The following is a 27,629-nucleotide window of genomic DNA, read 5'->3' on the forward strand; positions in this document are numbered from 1 at the left end:
AGCCAATAATACTGCAATATCTCACATCCATGTTTTGTGGTCAACACTAATGAAAAGCTGAATATATTTCTCACATGATCAAACAACGAGTCAGCTGGACAGTGACGTCATAATCACGTACATGACTAGAAGTACAGCTGTACTCTGAAGACGCCTAAAGTCGGTCGTGTCGCTTGTCGGCTGACCCATGATAATTTGGTATGGTCGAAACGTGACTTTCTTAATTTCCCCCTCCCCCTCCCCCGTCACCCCCTCCCTCTCTTTCCATCCCCCTCTTCACCCCACCCCTTTGTTGTTTGTGAGTTTTGGTTTGTATTTTTTTTGTTTCATATTCCACGTTTCAACAAATAAACCACAGACACAACAAAAAATCAAATGGGTGCCTAAGACAATTGAACGTGTGAAATATGAGGAATCTATACATAAAAGCATTTGCTTGTAGGGTGTAGATTCCAAGATAATGATAGGAGATGAATTCTCGCATGAAATTTATAATTGAAAGGAATGACAATTTATGAAGTAGAGAATTACAGACGTCGAAGAATATAAAAAAGAAAAGAAAAGAATGTCCTCAACACAGAACTTCTAGAGAGTGACGTGTTCATCCGAGAGAGGCACAAGGCATACATTATGACGGAAATACAAAGTATGTACACATAAAGCCCAGGTGGATAAAAGAAATCGATGTACGTATAAATTCATAAAAAAAAACTAGTTTAAGTTTATGCTTAAATTAATTAAGAGATTGAGATTGGATGATTTCTCTATCCAGATCATTCCAAAAGTTACTTCCTGTCATTTATTGTTTTTAGAGCAGGTAGAGCCATACAGGAGAAAGAATGTTGCACGGACTGTGGTAAAGCAAGGAGCACCTCCCTGAGTAAAGTCAAAGCACCAGTGAGTCAAACTCGATAGCCCATGGGGATTCATATCTCCATGCTCCATTCTCTACAAGTATTTTCTTCCATTACAAAATAAGAACGTTTTTCGAATCGCCCTTTTTTTCATATCATCAAACGGCTTGTTCATTCAGATTGCATTCACTAATATCGTTTGTTAACTTCAAAATTCTGCTATCTACGTGTAAATTTTTTCACTTGTTTCCGACTTCTTTTGCCCATGTGTTATTCTTACCTGCAATGTTTTAAACTTGCATGTTGGCCCTACTTACTTTTGTGTCATATCATGTGAAATATGGAAATGACTTTGAATTGAATTGAACTCAATTTATAAACCTCACTTACTTACTTGGGTTTACTTGGATGTAGAGACGTAAAGCATCTGCTTATTTGTGCCCCTCACGGTACATGGCAATATTTTTCTCTGCTGTGCAAATAAGTTTTTGTTTGTTGTTGTTGTTTTTTTGTACATAGTAGCCTACTCATAAATCAATCTTGTGAACAAATCCTTTATACTTTTGACAAAATCGATGTCATCAATATTGATATTTAGTTTTACTATGATACAAATGCATGGCCTATACATTTTCCACGGCAAAATTCAAATAAGAGCAAAGAGAAGTTATAATAGCCACAAATATAGTGCACCTGTAGGCCTATCCTACAAGTAGGCCTACTTTCACTGTCCCATCTGTATGTGGCCTGAAGCACTGATGAAACCAATGACTCTCCATTGTGATGATGAGAGATGTAATTGTAAAGCCCCAGTCACATGTAAACACGGATCCTCAAGGATCTACATGATGATCCGGGGAGTTCCGGGATAGTTTCGACCTCGATGGAGCGTTGATATGACTGTACACACGGCATCAACACGGCATCAACACGGCATCAACACGGCATCATTCTACACGGATAAGGCCGGGAGAGCGCTGCGTCTACACGGACCAACACGGTATCTACACGGATCAACACGGCAGCTACACGGCAGCCACACGGACCATCCCGGATTGCTCTGCCAACTCTGCAGTCTCCGGATGACGCCGGATGTTTTTGTCTTCCAAAAGTTGCCGTGTTGGCCTCCCGGCGTCAACTCGGATCTCTCCCCGGATCACCCCGGATCTGGTCCGGGATGTCTATGTGACTGGGGCATATAGTATTGGTGGGGATGAGAATTGGGCTTTTAACTTCTTGTTACCAAGAAGCCACTTATGAAATAATACAGGGCATACCATTTTAAGAGGAATTCAAAGTTTACGAGATGAAAATCGGTTTTGGAATCGCTGAGACATCCAAAAACTAAGTGAAACAAAGCGATCCTAATAAAAGGTGGGTTCCACTTTTTATTGGAATGCTCTATTTTGGATATGTTGAATCCCTCTTGGAATTACATGCTCTTTCATGAGAGGTGTCTCATCTCACCAAAAATATTAGAAACCTGAAGTTATGTCTCAACCAAAACTATACGCTGCCTTTAACACGGAATCAAAAGTGAACTATGATTTAAACGTTATAATTCTTGCTTCATTATGAGCATCTCTCTTGCTAACAGAAAAAAGAAGAAGAAAGAAACTAATTTAAAACTTCTAACTACGATTTGAATAAAGTGGCGGAGAAGGGCTTCCTAATCTCATCATATTTTTTGTTTCTTCCCGCATTTACTGTCACAGCTAATGACATAACGGGTATGAGGCAGCCTGGGCTGGATTTCTGGACATCCGGTCAAGAGGTCCTCAGCAGAGATTACATTGAAATGACGAGTAACTAGCTTTGACGCCATTAGATTTATTGTTATCAGGTGGGTAGTGGTATGAAAATCTCTTGAGATGGCGGGGGGGGGGGGGGTTCAACCTCGTCGCCAGTCCATTCTGAGAACCATTTCACATCAGATCCCGACCCTCTCTCTTTCACTTTCCTGGAAAGCCCTATCATCGCTTATTTTCTATCTGCAGTTTGTTTTATTCATTCGATCATTCATATTACATTCAATGTTAGATTGCTACTTTTTTTTCAATACGCACATATTACCATCACTTTATCCGTTCTATTACATTTCCTGTGTGAAACAATTATACACAAATTCCTCAACGATTCAGTTACACGAGTAGAACCTATCATAATAATAATGATGAAAAGAAAAGGAGTGCATATTTTAAACAGATGTTCTTTTTGAAAAATAAGACAGACGTAGTAAAAGAAAAAGAAGGAAACAGACGAGACTGCAGGAAATACACGAAAAACATTTCTTCCGTAAATTCATTGGACGCAAGCAACTATATTTAAAGACCACATTAAAACATTAAAGTGAACAGCGAGTGCAATCTTTTGTTAGATTCGGACATTAAGTGATTAAAGAAAATGAAGGAACGTCGCCAGATGTCCCAGTACATCGATATCGCTTCAACAGTCACATGTCACATGGAGTTATCTAACACTGCTGCATTTCCATGGTAACATTAATTATGGAGATGGAGATGAGATTGACAGGGTATGATGACTTCACAACGCTGGTGTCCAATCACTTCCCATCACTTGCCGCCAAATCATTGCTCATGCAGTTCGCCCGTTTTGGGTTTACTGATTCAAGCTTTTACCTTAGTTACATCCCACAGAACTCCTAAGTATAAATGATATAGGGCCTATAGGCCTATTGAACAATCGTAACTTTATCCTGAGCAAGAAAGGTATACAATATACTAGACTCCTTCCCATCTTCATACAGACAAGCAGCCGAACATTCACACTTTCACTATAATAAGCCCGTTTTTTGTTCCCAAAAAAGAGAATATATATAAATATATAGTATATGTATATATATATATATACATATATATATATATATATATATATATATATATATAGTATATGAACATATCATTTGTTTTATTGTCACCTATGAGAAAACATGTAGCACCCTTACTTATCTCTCTACACTGGCTGCCCACTCATTATCGAATCATGTTCAAGTTACTGTTATTTGTTTTTCATTCACTACATGGAACTGCTCCTCACTACAACTGTAGCTTGATAACCCCTTACAATACTTCTAGGCGCCTTAGGTCTTCAAACTCATCTCTACTTGCTGTACCACAAACTCATAATTCTTGGAGTGATCGATCATTTCTGTATGCTGGCCCATTCCTATGGAATAGACTCCCACAAAACATTCGTAATCTGTCCTCTCTAAGTGAATGTAAGAGCTCACTTAAAGCCTGGTTATTTAGACAAGCTTTTTTGTAAACATTTCCTTTATTCCTTTTAGTCATACCTCAATAAATTTTCACTGGTATTTTCTTTCTGCCTCTCTTTCTTGCGCCATGAGCATCTATTCATGATGGAAACCGGCGCACTATAAGTGTTCATATTATTATTATTGAGCCTACGTGTGAATATGAATGAAGATATATGATTATATCTAATTATGTTATGATTCAATTCATTTTTTATTCCATTCAATTCAATGATTAAGATAGCCGCGTGACATTGAGTCGAGTAATTCTTTCTTTCATTTCAATAATTCAAATAGTTCATCATTTTGTTGCCGCATGTTTTTTTTTATATCATTATACGTCTTGTTGACGCCCAAGAAGCCTTAGTTAGTTTGCGCCTATTTCATTCATCACATTTGTTATAATTGTATCTGACTCTAGTGTTTGAGGGGTGATCATTAATTTGTGTCATATTTGGTGGCGTTGTGTTAGTGCTGCCAGATGGTGTGTATTCAATGCATGTGTTGTTTTATTTAGAATCTTAGACAGTTTGATAGGACCAATCATAACTGTGTTCTGATTTTCATCTGTCTCCGTCAATCCCTTCAGGTGTCACAGATTTCCTCTTTCCATGGATCCAATTTCTCCAAAACCACAGGAGGTATTCTTCTTTTCTCTTCTGTCGCAGTGAAACCAGTGGTGCAGGACTGATACTCGTGACCAGACGGCCTTCTGAGGTGGTTGCAAAGAGGAAATTGGAAGTGACTGCATTAGAATTCCATCATTATGACGATTGAGTGTCTCGGGATGATTCCAAACGATTCTCGATTTCTCACAAAAGAAATCTCTTCGGCCGGACACTCCATTGCCAGAAACTTCCATCCGCCCTCAAGATGTCACTCGGCTTTAGTGACGTCACAATGACGTCGACTTAATAGTCTTGCCAGTTGGTTACATTTCTGCGCATTGTTTGCCCTCGAGTAAACAATCACTTTCTGGGAATTAAACTCGTAGCGTACATTGTTGTACTCATTGATCAGATAGAGTGGCTAACCCCTGTCATTTATTTGGTAAATTTTGATAGACAATATACAGGAAAGAGACTACGGAAGCTAAGATCGTATGTGATAAGAGAGAGCACAGTCACATGGAGTAGTAGTGAGTGGTCTGCCGACTTCTCCCAGCAGTATTTCCTTCCGCACGAGTAAAAAGTCGCGTTTGGGGAGAGACCTGCTTTTTTATTCCTGTTAATTTGCTACCATTTGTCACCGTTTGCAATAAATCGGGTGACGCTCTCAGTGCTTTTCTCCTGCCAGCGTCAAAAAGACAACTCGCAGTCTACGCTGAACCAGCTAGAGAGACAAGTGACATCTGAGTTTTGGAGACCAGCCTAATGAGCTAAATACCTCTGATCGCCCAGGAACTAACCGATCTTTGTACAGGTCAATAGAAACTACCAATACATGTAGCTACAAAGGCTTGAGCATTGAGTTCACTTACAAATGGGTCGCAGACTGTGATGGTGCGGCAGATCAGCGGCTGAGGTGAAACAAGGAAAGAACCAAACCCCATCTGTTTTCTTTCACTCTTCCGGAGCAGAAAAAAACATAAGACGCGTTACATACAGTCACTAATTCAGCCGTCGCCACGAGTTCCCTTTCAGGCATTTTCAAGGGCGTTGAGGGGGAAAGGTTGATACAGAGTTCGGAGAAACATCTACCAGTTTTTCGTCTGGTCATCCCCTCTCTGCGATCTGTTCATCGTTGAAGCAAAAGGCCGTTATCAGCCGGGCAAGAAGACACAGGCAAGGCAAGAGGAAAGACGGCAGAATATCATTATTTGTGAGTGAGAACTGAGGAAAGCTGTGCTGAGAGAATGAAGAATTCATACGCTCTCAGTTTACTAATGCTCGGAGTTTTTCACGTGGCCCTACCTAAACCCTATGAAGAGGTAAGATAGTATTTTTTCTACTTCTTTTGCTTTTCATTTTTAACGACATCACTGTTTTTAAGCTGATTTCAACCCTTAATAACATCTGCAGTAAAGACAGTGATGGTAGCTGGTGACGAGATCGAACGGGCGTGGAAACGGGTCTGGTTCATAGGGAGACGAAAAGTAACATTAATCGGACAATAGTGTCAGACCAGCCAGCGAGGATGTGGCTCCGACTGAGTTTGTTATTAGCTTTGTGATCCCATCGTCTGGGGATTCGGGATTGTTTTGGCCTTGAACGGCAATTTCATACTGTCAGCGTTTTAATCCACAACTATCGAAAACACATGTTAAAGATCACACTGTCACCAAGACTTGGAAGGTTGTGTTATGTGTTTTACTGTCAGTCCCTTTTTGAGTAGACATCGATGCTGCCTTGAATGGTTCAGGTTTATCATAATCATGAATGTTTCCTGTCTCTAGAGAGTTTGTCAATGAGATTCTTCGAAATGGCAACAATTAGAGTATGACGATACACACAATCATGTCCTGCCTGTCCATGTATGTAAAGTATGCATGTTATAACAAATGTCCCGCACATGGCATTATTATTCGATATTTATAACACAATCCGCGCGTCGTCACGAATTAATTTGTCACCCATAAGCCACAATAAGTCAGGATCATCATCGTCTTGATACTAAAGTTTATCCGACTCTTTGAAATACAGTTGTACTTTCAAAACCCCAAGGTATTTATCCCATCTCGAGCTCGCATCGTGTCACGGTGAGGAGATTCCACGAAGTGTTCAATTTCACTTGACTCTGACGGGGAGTTGAGAGTGAAGTGAAAGGGAAAGTGAAAGTTCCGATAAAATCCGACAAAATATGATTCAAAACAACATTTGTACAGTCCCGTTTATATCGCACTTTAGTAGTTACTAAGTTAGTCAAAATCAAATGACAGCGGTTGATGTCACATAGCTTGTTGGAATGTTAAAGGGAAAATCAACTCAAACAACCATGTTGAATCAGTAAATGCAGAAATGATAAAAAGATAAAAATGATCAAAAGATAAAAATGATCAAAAGAAATCATCAGTGAAGTTTAAGGAAAATCAAATGACCAGATAGGTAGAAATTTTATCCAAATATGGACACACATTTCACCTACAATGTATATGTTTACAAACCACTTTTACAGGGGGAAAAAGTGTTACATGTCATAATATGACATTCTAGTATAGACCAGGTTTTGATGTCATTGCCCTCTAGTCTTGAAATTACTTGCACAAAAATCTTTCATCTGAATTCGTGTTTGAAATAAAATGAAATATTATAATTTGTAACTACTTTGTAGGCCTATATATTTTATGACACCCCAGTGTGAGAGATGAAGGGATGAAACCTTGAAACAATGAAATGATCACATGCAAAGTTCTTATAGACATGTTGGTTATAGATGTAAAACTGTTAATAAAAACACCTGAACATGCAACACTCTTTCTTATTTCACGACGGATTTTACTTTTTACCATTCTCTCCCGACCCCCCCCCCCGTCTCTCTCTCTCTCTCTCTCTCTCTCTCTCTGACTCTCTTGATGCATATTTGTTAAAGGGATGGTACAGTATTGGTTGAGATGAGAATTGGGCTTTTAACTTTTTGCGAGATACCAAGAAAACACTTATGATTTAGTAAAGAGCATACGATTTTAAGAGGAATTCAAAGTTTATTTGATGAAAATCGGGTTTGGAATGACTGAAACATCAAAAAACAAGGTAAAACAAAGCGATCGTAATAAAGTGTGGGTCCCACACTTTATTAGAATCGCTCTTTTTTAGATATCTCAGCCATTTCAAAACCAATTTTCATCAAATAAATGTTGAATTCCTCATAAAATTGCATGCTCTTTCATATTTCATAAGAGATTTCTCATTTATCTCACCAAAAAATGTTAGAAGCCTGAAATTAGGTCTCAACCAAAACTGTACGATCCCTTTAAGCATATTTGTAGATTTTTAACTTCGTTTTATTCTCAATGAAATGTTGAAATGGTGAGAGGGGCCTGGCAAAACTCCTGCTGCAGGAAAGAATCATTCTATAGTAATTTGAGTTTTCAACCTGTCAAAAGAAATTCATTACCCCGCCCCCCCCCCCCCCCCCCCTTTCTTCTGCGCTGGGTGACAGAGGTGTAGATGCCATCACCTCAACCAATCAAGTCTTCCCATGAATTTTACGTAATAATGAAGATCCTTGTTTGAATAAATGGATCATAAATTGATAAATATTGAAGTCTCGTAACTTAGCAACTCAAAGTGGAGAGAGTTCGAAATTGCTAAGTGACTGACAAAAAGCAGGATTTTAACAAAATATTCTTGTACTATAGAAAAGTTGTTAGAAAGTGACTCGTCCAATTTACGTGTAGGCCTATTTGACGAAAACGATTGATAGTGAAATAGAGATAAGATAACGTATTCATTTTTGTGCGAATTTGACGAGAAATTTCTTTTGTCGATAAGGAAAGAAAAACACTTCACATGGCCCACAGAACAGTGTAACCATACTCTGGTGATAAAATCCACTTGAATAATAGGTGTGCCAGTATAGAGTTAATTTTGAGAGCAGAACTACGTGATCGAAACAATACTTCATGCTAGAATAGAAACACGTAGGCGAATTTCATGCATGCATCTCATTAGTGTGGTAAATTTTTGCTTGTTTGGTGTATTTTGCTGACCTCAACGGTTGACTGACAAGCTTACGCAAGGAGGTGGAAGAGAACCTCCCTGGCTTACGTAAGTTAGACTCAGAGTGGAAGATAAAAAAAGATAAGGGATGGGTGAGATAGGAAAAAAAAATACTTGTCGTGTGCTACGAACATCTCACAAGTTGGTTGGAAATGTATGTTTGATATGTACCTGAAATGTTGAGCTTATTCTTTCTCTGCTGTGTTCACATGAAGATCTAGTATTTATTTCTTTCCTGTCCTACAGATATAAGTGATGCATGGAAGTGTATTCATCTACCCAATGTATATGCTGTTGTTATTTCATGTGGTAATAGTTTATGTATTGTGAAGTTACTGAATTGACCTCAGATTATGTATCATTACTCACGCCAAAGCAGGGAGGTGGGAAGGTTCTCTTCCCACCTCCCTGGCCAAAGCGTAACACGCATCGCCATTTTATCTTGGCTCCACTGATGTTGTTTAATAGCAGACATACACGTTTAATAGACAGACATACATGTTTAATAGACAGACGTACATGTTCAATAGACAGACATACACGTTTAATAGACAGACATAAATAGACAGACATACACGTTTAATAGACAGACATACACGTTTAATAGACAGACAGAACACGTTCAATAGACAGACATACACGTTTACTAGACAGACATACACGTTTACTAGACAGACATACACGTTTACTAGACAGACATTACACGTTTAATAGACAGACATACACGTTTAATAGACAGACATACACGTTTAATAGACAGACATACACGTTCAATAGGCAGACATACATGTTTAATAGACAGACATACACGTTTAATAGACAGACATATACGTTTAATAGACAGACATAGGCCCTACATGTTTAATAGACAGACATACATGTTTAATAGACAGACATACATGTTTGATAGACAGACATACATGTTTAATAGACAGACAGACATATTTAATAGACAGACATACACGTTTACTAGACAGACATACATGCTTAATAGACAAGACATACACCTTTAATAGACAGACATACACGTTTTATAGACAGACATACACGTTTAATAGACAGACATACACGTTTAATAAACAGACATACACGTTTAATAGACAGAAATACACGTTTAATAGACAGACATACACGTTTAATAGACAGACTAACACGTTTGATAGACAGACATACACGTTTGAAAGACAGACATACATGTTTAATAGACAGACATACACGCACATGATGCCTAATGCTGTTGTCGTGATATGATGCATTTGATATTCTACGTACGTGCCATTTCAAAAATTTAATATAGGTATGTGTTTGTATATAAATCTGATACGAACAGGCCAGAATGATAACTATGATAGTTGGGTTGAGTCTGAGACGGGAGAGATAATATTGGGATAAACATGGGATTTCTGTTTTTTTTTTTTCTTCTTCTTCTTCTTTTTTTCTTTTTGAAATCGTGCCAATTTTAGCTGGCTTCTCGCTTTGGACTCGACTGGATATATTAATAGATTTTTTTTTCCTCTGTCAGCAGTTCATGTACAATACATAGCCTACTAACAAGCAGGTACTAAATGTATTTCCACTCATTTGTGAACATTATAATGTATTGATTTCATCATGCACGCTTCATTAGCAAAGTAAATATTACAGAATGATAGTGTTGTATATAAAGATAATGATCAGCCTATTCTATCATTAACTTCAGGTAGGCCTGATGAGGCGAAAAATGGTTTTCCCTTTAAAATGGGGGACTCGAAATATCTTATTAATTCACATCTGTGTATACATGTGTGTTGTTTTTTTGTTTTGTTTTTATTATTATTATTATTATTATTATTATTAGTAGTAGTAGTAGTACCATTATTATTATTATTATCATTATTATTATTATTATTATTATTATTATTATTATTATTATTACTATTATTATTATTATCATTATCATTGTTATTATGATTATAATTAGTAGTAGTAGTACCATTATTATTATTGTTATTATTATCATCATCATCATCTTCATGTCATTATGATTTTTATTACGCTGAATTGTCAAAAGAGAAGATGAAGAAAGAAAGACGAATGGAATGCAGAAAAATTCAGGTAATTCCCCATCGGTGTACATAAATCTTGTTATGGCCGGCATTTCCAAACACCAACTGTTCATGAGTGAGTCTTTTGAATTTGTGCTCTATTCTGATGGTCTTGAGAGTTTATTACTTTTAAATTAATTCCTTTTGTTGTTGTTGTTGTTGTTTTCTTCAGACAGACGACCTAACTCGAACAGACCGTCACAAGAGAGAGAGAGACCCCAAGCCTGAACCTATAGGGTATGGCTGGAAGTACACAAAATACCTGATTTCTACTCTGAGGCAGCACCTCAATAACAATGACCTTTATTGTAAGTCAATCAACAAGTTTCCTTTCTTCACATTATACAACAGATCATGTATGGTCCTTCCAGGGAGCTGGGAGTCTCTTCCCACCTCCCTGGCCCTTCTATAAATAAATTCATTTCGAGAGAATCATCAGCTAAGGCAACGTTGATCAGAACGTGGTCATTTAAAAATGATTTGATGGACACCATGAGAGATGTATAAATGCGCATCATACTACTGTATGTAGCGGTTTGGTAACATCGTATAGATGCTTGTAAACTAAAGCGAAACAAAAGAGGCCACTGCACCATTATGTGCAGGTGGGCGAAACATTTTATGGGCTCTGATGAGGCATGGGAAGAGGGATGAAAGGAAACTGACCACTTGGGTCTATATAGGCATTACACTTTTTGGACAGTCCGAAAGCAGGAGAAATATTGTTCGAGGTCAAAGAATTAAAGGACTGACCGCACCAAGCTGATAGGTTAGTAGTTGTTAGGAAAGAGAAAACTGAGAGCTGAATAACAGGTGTATCACCTGAACCTCGGGGTTTAATACTGTCATTTTACGGTTAGTTACGGTCTTTTACATTGTTTAGAAGAACTTAACGGGGAATTCAGGACCAGTTAAAGATAGTCAGAAAAGAAAAAGTACATCATCAGACATCAACATTATCAGGCATCATCAACCAACTCATTTACATTATTACTTATAGTGACTATTTCTGAACTATTTTTCTTTAATGCAGTAAATTCACAATTTTATAACTTTCTTAATTTTTATCCGATTTTTATCAAATTGTCATTGTTGTGCTTTTGAAGTTTTATTTACCTGTCAACTGATGCGGAATCTCTCTTTAACGGGACCAAGAGAATGATTATCGTACTTACGGCGGGGCCTCCTATCAAATAAGCAAAATGATATTGACCAAGCAAAGCATGTCATGGAGAGTTTTTCATAACCAAGATGAATCATCTATTGTCTGGTACACAGTTTCAAATAATTTTCCCCTTTACATCCTGGAGTTAATCTCCCTCACAGGTGTTCTACACTCAACTTCTCAGATCTAACCTGTAGCAAGGAGTTTACTGTAGCAAAGTGTGCACGTTTGACCATTGATCCTTACTGACCGACCCATGTAATAATCCCTCACCTCCGACCTATTTCCTCTGTATTTTTTGTTTTGTTTTGTGTTGTTTGTTTGTTTTTTGCAGTTTGTGAGAGAGATCCGTTCAAGGGAATCCAATGCCCCGAGGAATCGCTGTGTGTCATGTGGGATCAGCTATGTGACGGCACTCAGGTGACTAGCCCGCCCTTCCGTTTTCCCAAACAAAGAGGTTTTTACATTCCTTCAAGTGTAATACATTTGTATAGAAAGCAACATTCTGACTGTTTGACGTATAATGAACGTATTCCAAAGTACATACTCAAATATCAAAATGATTATAATGTCCGTCAAGTGAAGGAAACCGTCTTGTGTAATTATACCCTCATGAATAAAAATGAGAAACGTTTGTAGGCTCATAGCAGCAGGTTACTATCGCCTTCAACCAGGGATTAGGAATGCTCTAGAAGGTACAATGCATGATAATGATGGGAACCCTGTGATAGATCAGCGGTAACATTGAAGAGGGTACCATGGATAATTAAACCATGCGAGCTACAAAAGACTGGATAGGTTTATTCGTATCATAATATCATAATAGGTTGTAACTTCTGACGCTGTATTTTTCTTTCTGAAGCACACATTGTCAACGATTGATGATTTATGCGTCCTACATGAAATCTTAAAGGCATAATTTACCTTTTGCAGATGAAACAAAAACCCAGCTTTAGTGCTTCAAAATAGTTCTTAAATGTGCATGAGGAATAGAAACAATCAATGTAAAAATTTGAAGCAGTAGGCCCTATAATCAATGTTAAGTATTGTTAAATACACGAAATGTGATCAATAGTCATAATAAAATTGTTTCTAGACTAAACCGTCTACAGTTATGGTTTAATGAGAAACACAGGGATATCTCCCTATATTTTAGGTTTTATTGCAAAATTTTTATATGATAGGATGTTTTGTGATACAACTGACCTACATACTATATGCATCAAATGTGATAATTTGAAAATTTTTAAAATCACTGATTCCAAAGGTAAACTGTACCTTTAAAAAGCTGACACTGCGAAACCTGTATAATTTTCTCGCGTCCAAATCCTGAGGATCGTCATATCTCTGCGCCGATGTCATCGGGCAGCAGTAATTCGTAGCAATCCACAAACATGACGATATGTTACTCCATGTTACTACCACTGACAGCCTTTCTTTTCCCTACGATATACTATCCTGCAATGTTTTCTAAAGTCGGGTACATAAAACAGCAACAGAACCTAGTGCAATGCACATTATGCCTACATGAAATCAACCCAAAAATATTATGTCACGAAATATATGATGATCTTGAGGACAATAGACGTTCACAATAGAAATTGACAGAAAAGTGTCTGAAATACAATGAAATGCATTCCTAATCAACCATTTGAAGATTGTTTGACTTTTTTTGGAGACCAATGGATTGGTGATACAGGCTAAGTCGCTTGCATTTCACTTGATGAAAATAGAGACTATACATGCATTCATTCAACAATTAGCGCAACTATGATGTAATTATATCACTTTGTTCTTGTTACCAGTCAGCAAGTTGGTGTTCGTAGCATACGAATGAGAATAACATGACCTTACTGTTGCTTTGTATGTCAGACATGTGGCGCCGAAGCGCGGGAAGCCTGCATCAATAGCACCATTGACTCGTACGGCAGGACAGACGAACGTTTCTGTGTGGGTGATGAAAACCCGAAGTGGTGTCATTGGAAGCGACAAGCTCCCTCTAGTAAGCCACGTGATTGCTTGTAAAATTCTCCTTTTGAATATACTGTACTATATACCTACCACTCACACGATGTCTGCTGATGATTGCTTTATACGCTCAGGTTGTACAATTATTTATAGTTTTCCAGACAGTGCAATACATGTGTTTCCACAATCTGTCACTTTGCAACAACTAGGAAACTGCGCTTTCCAAATGCACCTGACTTCAGAACTTGCGCCGGTCAATATGTCACATAGCCGATCTATTATTCTTTTTTTTTTTTGATATTTATATGAAAAAAAAAACCCATAATCTTCTTACCACATTTATTCCAGACGTTATTATCTTTACTTTTATGCCTCCGTCCGCAATCGAATTTGTGGATGAAGTTACTTGAGAACAGTTTGTGTGTTTGGGGTATCCACCCGAAACTTGGCATAAGTAGTACTGTTGATTATAAAGGGACTTTAATGTTTGAGTGGAGTAGGACTATAGTGGCCTATCAACTTGTGGGCGTAGGTGCTCTAAGATCAAATTTTGAAATGTTACAATTTCCCCCATATCTCTGCAATGCTTAAAGGTACATAATAATAAACTGTCCTCATGAAACATAGTGTATACAAGTATCACCAGTCTACCAGAACAAGATTCTTCATAGGGAACGGCCATGCGGTCAAAGTGTTAGATTTCTCTATTTGCTCTGTATATCGAAAATGGCTCAAGGTATCTTCATGAAAATTTGTACATATACATGTATCCCCTGACGATGATTCTCTTGTAAAATTTTCGGTCACGAGGTGAAGGGTCAAAGGTCAGGTTCTCTCCATAAAAAACCCTGGAAATGACTTAAAGGACAAGTCCACCTCCATAAACATAAGGATTGAGAGAATGCAATAATATTAGTAGAACACATCAGTGAAAGTTTTAGGAAAATCTGACAATCCGTTCAAAAGTTATGAATTTTTAAAGTATCTGCGCAGTCACTGCTGGATAAGAAGACTACTACAGTGTATGATGTCACATGCGTACAACGATATAAGGAAAATAAAAAGAGAATTTCCCAAAACGTTACTTTTTGAATGAAGTGCAAATTTCTTCTACTTGTTACTGACGTATATGTTAAGGGCAATATCATTCCCCCTGCCTTCTGAAAGAGAGAAGTGGAGTGTTCTTTTGTTATGCGAGAAAAATGGAAATATGTTGAATTTTCTTTATTCTTTCTTTATAACGTTGTACACATGTGACATCACAAGCTATAGTAGTCTTTTCATCCAGCCGTGACTGAGCAGAAACTTCAAAAATTCATAACTTTTGAACGGATAGTCCGATTTTCCTCAAACTCTCACTGATGTGTTCTTCTAATATTGCTGCATTCACTCAACCCACATGTCTATGAAGGTGAACCTGTCCTTTAATGTAATATTAAAAATTATATCGACCGATGTGTTGGCTCAGTGAGTAGAGCGGCTGCCCTCACAATCGGGAGGTCGTGGGTTCAAACCTCGGCCGCGTCATACCAAAAGACGTTAAAAGATGGGAGTTGCTGCTACCTTGTTTGCCGTTCAACAGTTGAAAAGGTTAGAGCAACGTCGATCTGGCGCTGCTCAGTGGCTGCCGGGCCCACGATCAATTGGGCAAAAAGAATTTCCTTTCTTGGACAATAAAATTTGGAGTTTATATCCAAAACAATTATTATTATTATTATTATTATTATATAATGGCTATTTATGCACTTGATTGAAAGATATGATACATGGGGTCAAGTGTTAAGTGAATAGGCTAAAATTCAGTAAACGGGTCAATTGGCTGTCATGAAATTTTGTGTGTACGTATATTATCGGATAGTGATTATTTGCAAATAATGCGAAACTGTCTCATATTGGCGAGATTGATGTATACTATGGACCTATTGGGAGAATAATGCGGCACAGCGGACGCATACCAGTCGCCATAGCGATATTTGTAGTTTTAATGAGCTTGCTACACTGTTTTCGATATTGCATGCGTCACTACCATGTTGTATTGATCGGAAACTGTTAATGATCACCTGTGTTCTCAAATGAAGTGCATGAACTCTGGTAACGTCGCTAAAGCTGCGAACTGTTTGTCTTGCATGATGGAGCTTCCAGTATCAGCACAGTGTCACGTGATTCCAGTCACATGACCGTTCCGTGGAATGGGTCAAATCAATCCATTGATGATCGGATGGTGCAAAAATCATTTTGGCATAAGAATATAAGATGCTTATAACTGGTAACTACACTTTTCTTTCGTACAGCGTTAGTGGTTATGTTGCATGTATAGGACACACCAGCTGCCCTCTGTGTATTGTATGTGAATTTTATTTGTGCTTGTAGATGTATTTGCTCAGTAGTTCGTGTATTTTTAATTTTCCGTGATTTTCAGTCCATTTGCTTGCTTTCTATCTTTTACCTGATGTCATCTGGACTTCATGAAGGCCCGATTTTTATGTATCGCCCCAAGAGAGAGATCGTTATCTCTTTAGCGCGCATTCTTTTACCATGCGTTCCTATGTTGTATTCTTTCTACAAAAGCTAACCTCTCAAAAAAAGTTAAAGATCTCATGATCTATATATTTTAGTTGATGAAGTGAATAAGCAAAAGAACTAAAGCAAACACACTTAAAATCAGATTTCTCCAATACTGTTGAAATTCTCTAATTATCTTTCTTTGCCAATTAACATCATGCATACATGAAGTATACATATATATCATATACATGTTATATATGATAATCGTTATATAAGAGACAGTAACTATCAAAGATTTAAAAACAAAATTATTTTGCTGTTTCTTCTTCTTCTCAGGGTGTGGCGAAGATTTCGTCATCCAGCCAGACAAGAAACGAAAGAGGTTTCGGATTAAGTCTCCAACTTTCCCGAATCCATATTTGACGGATCGTTACTGTTTCTGGACCGTGTCACACGCTGACCCGAGTCGAGACCTCTACATCAGGTTCCTAAGATTCGACACCGAAACCAACTACGACTACCTGTCGATCGGCCAGGGGCTCATCAGGGATGACGAGAACACTGTGTTACTATACAAAATGTCAGGGCACGTTAGTCCGCCGCCTTTCAAAACCACTCGTGGGATGCCCAACCCTCATCAAATCTGGGTTTCCTTTCGATCCGACGACTGGGATACGGACAAGGGATTCGTCATCGAGGTCGCAGACGACCCTAAACACTTCAACATGAGACCAGGTATAGAGAAAGAGCATGCAGTGCGAGAAATGATGAGGGAGGATCTAGGGCAATTACCCCGGACCCTTCCCCTGACCCTAAACCTAATACTGAATCTTATCCTAACCCTAACCCAAACTCTAATCCTAATCTTTACTCTAATAACCTTATCACTAACCCTAAACCTAACCCTAATCTTTACTCTAATAACCTTATCACTAACCAGTAGTTAGCCGGGGGTAATTGCCTGGGGGGGGGGGGGGGGTGATAATTGTCCTGATACGGATGAGAAATGTTATGTTGAAAGTAAAAGTCGGAAGATTAAAAAACATCTTCAACTGTCACCTCATAAAAGTTTAAGGAGTGATCAAACTTGAGCTTCGATAGCTCTGCTAATTCAGATAAATTCACGGCTTCGTGGAGTCGGCGCTTAATTGAATGCATGTCTTAGCTCTACAAACATTGATTGATCGAGAGCATAGAACTGTTATTTCTTTCAACATTTACAATATATACCATCAGTTGTCCATGTCCGGGTTCTCAATCCAATAAATCATAACTGTTTAAATAAGCCATCTGTAGTTTAAAATCAGCGTGCTATGGAATACGTGGTGTGTTGTGTGTTGAAATGTATTATTCAGTTTGAATAATCACTTTTGAACGAGTTTACGGTAAACATCAGTAAAGTGCTGTATGATAATGGTGTACTTGCCCTCTCATTTCTTTCATATTTGCAGCTGAAATTTTCATAGGCTCGAACCCATTACGGACCCGTCCAAACACAGGTAAGTGCCTACTTATGAATAACTGGAGAAGAAAAAAATCTCTACATACCACTCTCAAACGTCACGAACGCATTTCCTTCAAACTAGAATTATGTCCTTCAAACTAGAATTTTTCGACAGTCGTGTCGGAGATGACATCTTTTCCCCCAGAAGACATCATTATATTCTATGCAGTAATCAGTCTTTTGGTAGATCTGTGACACGTAATCATTTTCTGAGTCACCAGCTTTTTAGGAGGGGTATCTATTTTGATGTTTCCGATAATTAGATTAAAGCTGATAGAAGAGGAAAGATTTGAAAACCTAGATGGGAATTCCACACCAGGTAAAAGGTGGTGTAAAAAGAGACAGTGAAGCTGTATTAGAACAATAGAGAACATTTTATTAAAATCTGATGACAATTATTGAAGTGTAGAAGTTTTGAAGTGTCAGTAATTTTTGTCAACAGTTTTCAAACAATATGTATCAGTATGCAAATGACTGATCTGATGATGTCATCACCTCACAATTTTGCATAGATCAATGTACACGAAATATGTATATATATATATATATATATATATATATATATGATTATATATAACTTTAGGAAAATTCAATTTTCTGTTATAAAAGTGTAAAACATAATGTTACTGCCTGCTGTAAAAAAAAAATAAAATCAAAATTATTGTTGGTGAGATATAGGATTTGAGACTAGGATACAATTTCGTTGAACAGGAAACTAGAAATGTTGAGATGGTGTGTACAAACTCCGTGGCAAGGGGTGAGGCGAGGACATCGTCAACACATGTGCATATTTATATTGACTGTTAAAAACTCGCTATGTGAAAATTAGCAAACTTTACAGTTTCATAACTTCCTGGGTATTACTCAGATTTTGATCAAATTTTTACAGTTGTGCTTTTGAAACTGTTTTCTTTCTTATCTAGTCTAGCTTTCAATTGGTTCGGAATTTCCTTTAAAGGTTGCACCCATGATGTATTGCAGTCATCAAAGCTCGCCTCCTCCCTTCCTTCCCATACAACTGCTCTCATTGGAAACAAAACTCTTCAGAAATAATGTTTAATAAGTTATCGCATCACAACCCCCCCCCCCCCCCCAAGACGTGTTCCACATCATTCGATTTTGGGGGAGGGATAATTAATTGATTAAAGGGATAGTATAGTTTTGGTTGAGACCTAATTTCAGGTTTCTAACATTTTTGGATGAGATAATGAGAAACCTCTTATGAAATGTGAAAGAGCTTGTAATTCTATGAGGAATTCAACGTTTATTTGATGAAAATTGGTTTTGAAATGGCTGAGATATCAAAAAAAAAAGAAAAAAGAAGAGCGATTCTAATGAAGTGTGGCACCCACACTTTATTGCGATCGCTTTGTTTTACTTTCTTTTGGATGTTTCAGTCATTCCAAACCCTATTTTCATCAAATAAACTTTGAATTCCTCTTAAAATGGTATGCTCTGTACTATATCATAAGTGTTTTCTTGGTATCTCGCAAAAAGTTAAGCCCAATTCTCATCTCCACCAATACTGTACCATCCCTTTAATGTCTAAAATGAGTGAACACGACAAACCGTCAGACATGTTTTAGATGATGGTGGTACATATTGGAGTGCGTAATGATGATAACGATGGGGATAATAATGATGATGATGATGATTGTTAACGCTATTTACACTCTATGAGAACACACCATACATCTAAGTGTTGTCCGTACCGAGGATTGTCACAATATGAATTTTACATAACAACAAACTCTCCCAGTAAACTCTATCAGTTTTGAGTTTAGTCATTATCTTCCAAGAATCATCATCATCATCTCTATTCTTCCCCCAGATTGCGGCAGCCATATTGGAATCCCACCAGAAGGAGAGTTGACTGTGACGTCACCAGGCTACCCAGACTTCTACGAAACCCACGTGCATTGTACGTGGATTATATCGGCAAGAAAGGGTCGCCGAATTGAGATACGGTAGGCGTGGAAAATGTGTGTCTCTCATATCATTACCTCAAGAAATTTTAGTGCGAATACAAAAAGTGAGATTTGTATCAATATCCATCACTTTGATTGACATCTATATGTGTTCTTTAAGATTTACCTAGTGTATGATGTGGTTGTCATCTTAGATACTCCAAAGTCGTCGCGAACTCGTAGGCCTAAATGTGCAAAGACAACGTACTCGGTAAATGCCATTAGGCGTGAAACGTACCGACATGTGTAGATTTCCTCATCGTCTTAGCAATGTTATTCCATTGATGATATACCACTGAGGTTCGATTTTGGATGCCATGAGATTCTCTTTATAATCATCGAAATCCAGCTATTGATTTATCAATCGTGATTTCAAATCGATGTTTTTTATTTGATATGATTTGATTTTAGATCATTTTAATCAGTGGATATTGATTATAGGTTAGTGTGTCATCGTCATTCAGCAATCGGAAGACAAATTTGGACACAAAAACAACGTGTCTGTCCTAAAATGATAGATAATTTCCATGGAATCAACCTATCGTGTCATCTTGTGTCATTTCGCAGTTTTACCCTCTTCGATTTGGAGGAGGACGAAGATTATCTCAGTCTTGGGAACGGTCCCACGGTGAGACGTTATCCCATGTTCTACCGCTACACTGGTTTACAGCGAGATTACGGGGCGCTGCGACACATCTCTACGGCATCAGACGTGTGGCTCATGTTTGAGTCGAGTCTGTCTATTGCAAGGCAGGGCTTCGTCACCAAATTTAGAGAGGTCCCTATAACGGGTTCGTATATACGGATGTATGAAAAGGCAATAACCCGACTGCTTACCATATCATTTCCATATGATCATTGGAAGTTTCCTTTGTTTCATCAACATTGATCCTTAGTGTTTCGGAGCCGGTAAAAGTCTGAATGTGCATTGATATCGACCCATGCTTCGGTGTGAAAACGGTCCAAGCTTACTCCTTTGGTGTATCAACTTCTAAGAAAACTAATACATTTCTAGAGTATTTCCTTCTTCTTCTTCCTCGCGTACTGCCAATTGAGAAGGAAGATACTAAGGCAGCTATTCTATCCCTTTCAAACGCCATCAGCATAGAACAGCTGGGGCAATATTTAATCATGTGGTCGTCAGTCATGCAGTCTCTTTTTTGCTATAGTAAAGCAGGTCTACTTTGAAATTTAATGATTTTCGCAGATACTTCCTTTTCAAATTTTAATTTGACTTGCACGATTAAAGTAGCAACAGTCAAATCCATGTAAAGATGTTTGAACGACTCCTAACTCTGCGTAAATCCGAAGTGAAAATAATTTGAATACACATGACTTCAGGAACGAAATAATGGCAACGATGATCGCAGATTACGAGACATGTACTGTGATACTAATGATACTCATATTTCACTCGCAAAGAATGTAACACTATTATTCTCTTCTGTAAATCAAACAGAGTGTGGCGGGTCGTTCGTCGTTCCCAGCAATGGCTCGATCGCGATAGCGAGTAAGAACTACCCAAACCTGGCCTACAACAGTAACATGGACTGCAAGTGGGCTATCAAGAACGAGGAAGGACGTCGCCTCTGGATCAGCTTTCGCGAATTTTCCACGGAATGGACGCGGGATTATCTCAGCATGGGCAACGGGGCAGAGCCCGACGAAAATCGCACCACAGCCGTCATAACAATGCACAGTGGACGCCACCTTCCCTATCCACACGAGTTCACGAGTTCTGGAGATGAGGTTATTATCGCTCTCGTGGAGGTTATTGTTGATCCATGTCGGTTTGTCTTTCTTGTGCGGTGAAATTAACGGTGTGCCGTCCTCTAGTAATTGTGCATCTGTTAATTAACGAGTCTCGTACTGTTCGATGTGCCGCATAATGAATGTCCTGTGTTGGCCCTCTATAATATAATATACATGTACCACCTTACTGACCAGTGTCGTTAACCACCTCTTCTAACTCTTACTCATTTGTATACTTTAAAGGGAGCGTATATTTATACCCCCGCCAAACGAAGTTTGAAGGGGGTATATAGGAATCAGCGGACGGTCGGTCGGGCGGTCGGTCGGGCGGTCGGTCGGTCCTGCGGTCGGTCGGTCGGGCGGTCGGTCGGGCGGTCGGTCCGTTGCAAATCTTGCGTCGCGAACTACTTCCTCAGTTTTCAACCGATTCCCATAAAACTTGGCACAGATGTGTGCCTTGGGTTGTAGATGTGCAAGACGTATTTTTTGACAGTACCCAAAAGTACGTTGCCATGGTAACGGCATATTATGGGCAAAAATGAGTACAAATCTTGCGTCGCGAACTACTTCCTCAGTTTTCAACCGATTCCCATAAAACTTGGCACAGATGTGTGCCTTGGGTTGTAGATGTGCAAGACGTATTTTTTGACAGTACCCAAAAGTACGTTGCCATGGTAACGGCATATTATGGGCAAAAATGGGTACAAATCTTGCGTCGCGAACTCCTCCCACAGTTATTGATCAATTTTTATGAAATTAGGTACAGATGTTCATCTGAATATGTTAATGTGCAAGACACATATTTCCGCATAGGCAAAAAGTGCGTTGCCATGGTAACGGCATGTTATTGGTAAAATATAGGGCAAAATGCTTCATGGCAAAACTGCTTCATCAGTGTTCTTCCAATTCTCATGGAATTCATATTGAATGTCTGTCTTAGGATATAGGTCAGCATGACACATTTCTTGACAGTTACAAAAAGTATGTTGCCATGGTAACACGCTTACATATTATGAGCCAAAATGATGGAAAATTTTGTGTTGCAAACTACTTCCTCAGTTTTTGCCCAATTTCCATGAAACTTGGTACAGATGTGTGCCTTGGGTTGTAGATGTGCAAGACGTATTTTTTGACAGTACCCAAAAGTACGTTGCCATGGTAACGGCATATTATGGGCAAAAATGGGTACAAATCTTGCGTCGCGAACTCCTTCCACAGTTTTTGATCAATTTTTATGAAATTAGGTACAGATGTTCATCTGAATATGTTAATGTGCAAGACACATATTTCCGCATAGGCAAAAAGTGCGTTGCCATGGTAACGGCATGTTATTGGTAAAATATAGGGCAAAATGCTTCATGGCAAAACTGCTTCATCAGTGTTCTTCCAATTCTCATGGAATTCATATTGAATGTTTGTCTTAGGATATAGGTCAGCATGACACATTTCTTGACAGTTACAAAAAGTATGTTGCCATGGTAACACGCTCACATATTATGAGCCAAAATGATGGAAAATTTTGTGTTGCAAACTACTTCCTCAGTTTTTGCCCAATTTCCATGAAACTTGGTACAGATGTGTGCCTTTGGTTGTAGATGTGCAAGACGCATTTTTCGACAGTACCCGAAAGTACGTTGCCATGGTAACGGCATATTAATGGCAGAAGATCAAGGAAAGATCTTGCGGATTTAACTACTTCCTCAGTTTTTTGACCAAAGCTTATGAAATGTTGTTTTGACCAAAGCTTATGAAATGTTGTTTGGCGGGGGTATAACCAGTCGCTGTAGCGACATTTCTAGTTTTGGTTGAGACCTAACTTCCGGTTTATAACATTTTGGAGTGAGATAATGAGAAACCTCTTATGAAATATGGAAGAGCACGTACTTCCATGAGGAATTCACGCTTATTTGATGAAAATTGGTTTTGAAATGGCTGAGATACCCAAAACAGAGCGATCCTACTAAATTGTGGGACCCACCTTTTGTAACGATTGCTTTAATTTACTATGTTTTTGAATGTTCCAACCATTCCAAACCCGATTTTCATCAAATAAACTCTGAATTTCTCTTTAAATGGTATGCTCTGTACTATTTCATACGTGTTTTCTTGGTATCTCGCAAAAAGAAAAGTTAAAAGCCCAATTCTCATGTCCACCAATATTGTAGCATCCCCTAAGCTCAAATAAATGGAAGAGATATTGACACAAAAATAGGAATGAATGATTAAAAAAAAAAAGGTTAGACAGCAAGCAACTCCTGTAAGAATTTCCAAACACATACTCGTCATTGTCTCCCTCTGTCGGCAAAATCATTGGAAATCATCTTTCTGGTGTGGCATCTTACATTCCTGCAAACAAGTCAAATAAATTATACATGGTGTTGGCAATTATGACATGTATGAACGTTGCATGATGCAAGCCAAAACAGAATGCTCAAACATTATTGAAACTCATACAGTAATGAGTGAAAAAATATTAGTGCCATCAAGAGATCGTCATTAACCTTCTCTTAACGGAAGCGAGATTTAATGAATAGGATGTTATTTGTAATTTGTATCCTTTCTATTTCTTAGCCACGTTAGCTACTTTTCCTCTTTTGAAGCAAACCTTTCTGACCATGACTTTATAGATATAGATTCTCGCGAATCTGAATATCAGTAATGTATCTTTCAAAGAATTCACCTTGCCAAGTAGTGTACTCTCACTGAAAACGACTTGAGAGAAATAGCTTATCAAAATCAATTTAATATTGATTCATCGTGCTGTGTTACTCTTTGGATATCTCTGTTTACTGTAATTTGTATAACATCACAGGCTTCTTGAATATTACAAATTACATGATCTATTTTATCTTATATAAAATATTATTGCACATTGTATATTAAATATTCTAAGTTATATCCTTTCAGATCAGCACAATTTCCTTTAACTAACCATTATTCCCATCATGAAATTGATAAAAGAACAAGCTATGAATTTCTACTTCTAGGCACCCACCATTTTTCAAGTGATTATATCACTATATAGTACTATGCGTGTAAGTACAAAAAGATACTGCTACCAAAGTTACCCCCATAGTGTATATAGATTTCGACTGCCTGTGAAAACTTTCTCCCAGATGTAAAGTTTTACAAGTAGGTGCAGCGACTCATGTAGTCACTCTACGTGATTTAAAGAAACACTCTCAATGCCCGAAATTTCATCTCATTTATTTCTTTTAAAGTTATATCACTATTGTTGAAACAATAATCATTCTGAAAATACATGTACGCTCGAGACGGAGAGCTTATCCACACCATCTCACCCAATCGCTTTCATCTTTTACTTTCCCATTAACCATATACTGTTTGTGTCCAGCTACATTATACACTTTTCATTGTCTCAAAATAACCGTATTAAGACAGGCCCGCTGCCGCTTTCCCTTGCAGGAATCACATCGCACCCTATCGCGTAGTGGTTCGCTCCTTCCCTTCCTCTTCTCAGCTGTAATCAGTATCCTCGCCAGGGAGAGATGATAGTATGTGAATGGAGCTCTAGCTCCACGATGTAAGTGTATAGCAATTATCTTTTATCGTCGTGTTTGTCTCCTCCCCAGGTGTGGATGCACTTTACCAGCAATCGGAACGGAAACTATCGAGGCTTTATTGTGGACATCTTCGACGAGCTTCTTCACCCGTGAGTGTCTTTGTAATGTATTTGAAGTAGAAAGAAACTAAGCACGACCAGTGATTGTCGATGAAGAAAAGTAAAGTCCTTTTATCATTAGCTCTCTAATACCATCACTTGGGATTTTGTTTTTACCCTCATGGGTTAACACTGCGAGAAGTAACCTGAGAAAATAATTATTTTGAAGGATTGCATGTCATTATTCTTGTCTATTTCTTTCCTCAGAGCCCCCATCACCACTGAACCCCCAACTACGGAGGCACCTACCACGGAAGCCCCGTCTACCCTCCGAGTTCGTCCACGACCTACCAAACGACCACGCGCGACCAAACGACCACGCCCTAAGCCACGCCCAAAACCGATTTTGTTTCCCGGTATGAAGTTGGCGCCAACTGGTGACTACACTCGTACGACAAGGCGCACAACAACAACCCGCCGGCCAACCACAACTCTTCGCACAACTACCACTCGAAGGCCGACCACCACTCTCCGTACCACTACTACCCGCCGCCCAACCACTACCCGCCGACCAACCACCACCCTTCGAACCACTACCACCAGACGACCTACCACTACTATCTCTACAACCACCAAGAAGTTTATCAACCCGTGGGAGATCCCTAGCGAGTCTTCATCTTCCTCATCTTCCGCGTCGTTGTACTCTAGCCTCGAGAGTAGCCAGTACGTGTAACCAGGCGAACATATTGTCTAGGTCGTCATGGTCGTGTCACTGGTATAGCATTCATCTCATCTCTTTATTAAAAATGGAAGGGAAAATCGCAGCGTTGTACATGTATGCCTTAACACCATTGGCATACTATTACTATTCGATACTATTATCGACCGGCAGTTATCTCATCTGTTTACTTTTTGATGCTTTCCAACCGCATTAAATACAACGGCGGAATCCAAACAGGAGACCGGTCTCCTGATTTGATATGTTGGAAATTAATTACCGAATTTGTTTAGTTCAGCTATTCGATATAGCACAATGGAAGAGACTTGCTCAGATTAAAAAGAAAAAAAAAATCAAGAACCAAATTCTCTCTCTAGTTCATTTTACCTGTGACCTTTAATGGCAGTGTTAGTATTTTTCTCTCACTCTATGTCTACATAATGGTAGTTCTCACAAAACAACAACAAACAAACGTGGCATTGGATTAGGGAAAAAGAGGTTTGTTACCAGTCTGCGAGCGAAGGATTGTACAGTGTATGTTACCAACTAGTTTTTGTTGTAAATAGTGTTCATTTGTAGGAAATGTCACCCAAATCTTAGACCTTACATATTAATCGATTTGCCGGTTACTCCATTTAACCAAGTATGAAGCTTTTCATAAAAGCTTTCTTTAATCTTTATTTTCTTTATTGCATTCCTTCATCTAAAGATGAATTACCTTTAACTTGACTTGGGGTTGAATAGCGGCAACATTGCTGTACTATCGCGGTACATTGGGGAATAGGGGATAGTGGCCCCATCATTTATCGCAGCACATTAGGGGATAGTGACCGCATCGCTGTATACTATCGCATACTATCACTTTAGGGAATACTTGGCAACATCACGGTACTATCGCGGCACTTTCGAGAATACGATGCAGTGGCCACATCTCAGTACTATATCACGGCACATTATAAGTGAACAGTGGTGAATTCTGTGTATACTATCACCGCACCTTCATTTTGGTAATACATGTAGTGGTCACATCACAGAACCTTCGCGGCACATTAGGGAATACTACCCACATCACTGTACTATCATGGCACGCTGGTGAATAGTGGCCAATCACTGTACTATCTCGGCACATCTGTGCCATCATGGCACACTGTGGAATAGTGGCCCAATCACTGTACTATCGCGGCACATTAGGGAATAGTCGTCACATCACTGTGCTATCACGGTACACTGGCGAATAGTTGCCGCATCATCGTACAATTACGTCACGTTGAGGAATAGTGGCCACATCACTGTACTATCGCATGTTATCAACTTGGGGACTAGTGACGTCACAGGAAAGATAGTTACTTGATGACTTCATCTTTTAATGTGTGAAATTATTAACTGAATTTCAAAATCTCTCATACAATAGTTTGTATTCACATTATTCTTGCTTTCACTTTGTATGGCTCAAAAGTCTTTGTCATCATAATCTTGCCATTAATGTCCTTTTACTCTTTGATATCCTGTTTATATCAATAACTATTTAGTGTATCCAAACGATTCTTTAGTTACAAGG

General features: G+C 38.5%; 1 protein-coding gene across 1 annotated transcript; it reads left to right on the plus strand.

Moving 5' to 3' along the window:
* The first annotated feature begins 5,320 nt into the window (after positions 1-5,320).
* LOC140243338 (tolloid-like protein 2) lies at positions 5,321-27,629 on the plus strand. Its single transcript, XM_072323015.1, has 11 exons — positions 5,321-6,058; positions 11,043-11,178; positions 12,370-12,455; positions 13,908-14,037; positions 16,845-17,243; positions 17,960-18,007; positions 19,844-19,979; positions 20,547-20,770; positions 21,439-21,728; positions 25,325-25,404; positions 25,621-27,629. The coding sequence occupies exons 1-11, from the start codon at positions 5,984-5,986 to the stop codon at positions 26,084-26,086; spliced, it is 2,070 nt and encodes a 689-aa protein (XP_072179116.1). The 5' UTR covers positions 5,321-5,983; the 3' UTR covers positions 26,087-27,629.

The sequence above is a fragment of the Diadema setosum genome, chromosome 20 (assembly GCF_964275005.1).
Source record: "Diadema setosum chromosome 20, eeDiaSeto1, whole genome shotgun sequence".
NCBI classification, from domain to species: Eukaryota; Metazoa; Echinodermata; class Echinoidea; order Diadematoida; family Diadematidae; genus Diadema; species Diadema setosum.

What these genes read in the sequence shown, in the direction of transcription:
- LOC140243338 (XM_072323015.1), top strand. Translation starts at nt 5,984, where the DNA reads ATGAAGAATTCATACGCTCTCAGTTTACTAATGCTCGGAGTTTTTCAC. An exon ending in GGTCGCCGAATTGAGATACG is followed by an intron (nt 19,980 to 20,546) that starts GTAGGCGTGGAA and finishes GTCATTTCGCAG; the next exon opens with TTTTACCCTCTTCGATTTGG. An exon ending in TTCGACGAGCTTCTTCACCC is followed by an intron (nt 25,405 to 25,620) that starts GTGAGTGTCTTT and finishes TTCTTTCCTCAG; the next exon opens with AGCCCCCATCACCACTGAAC.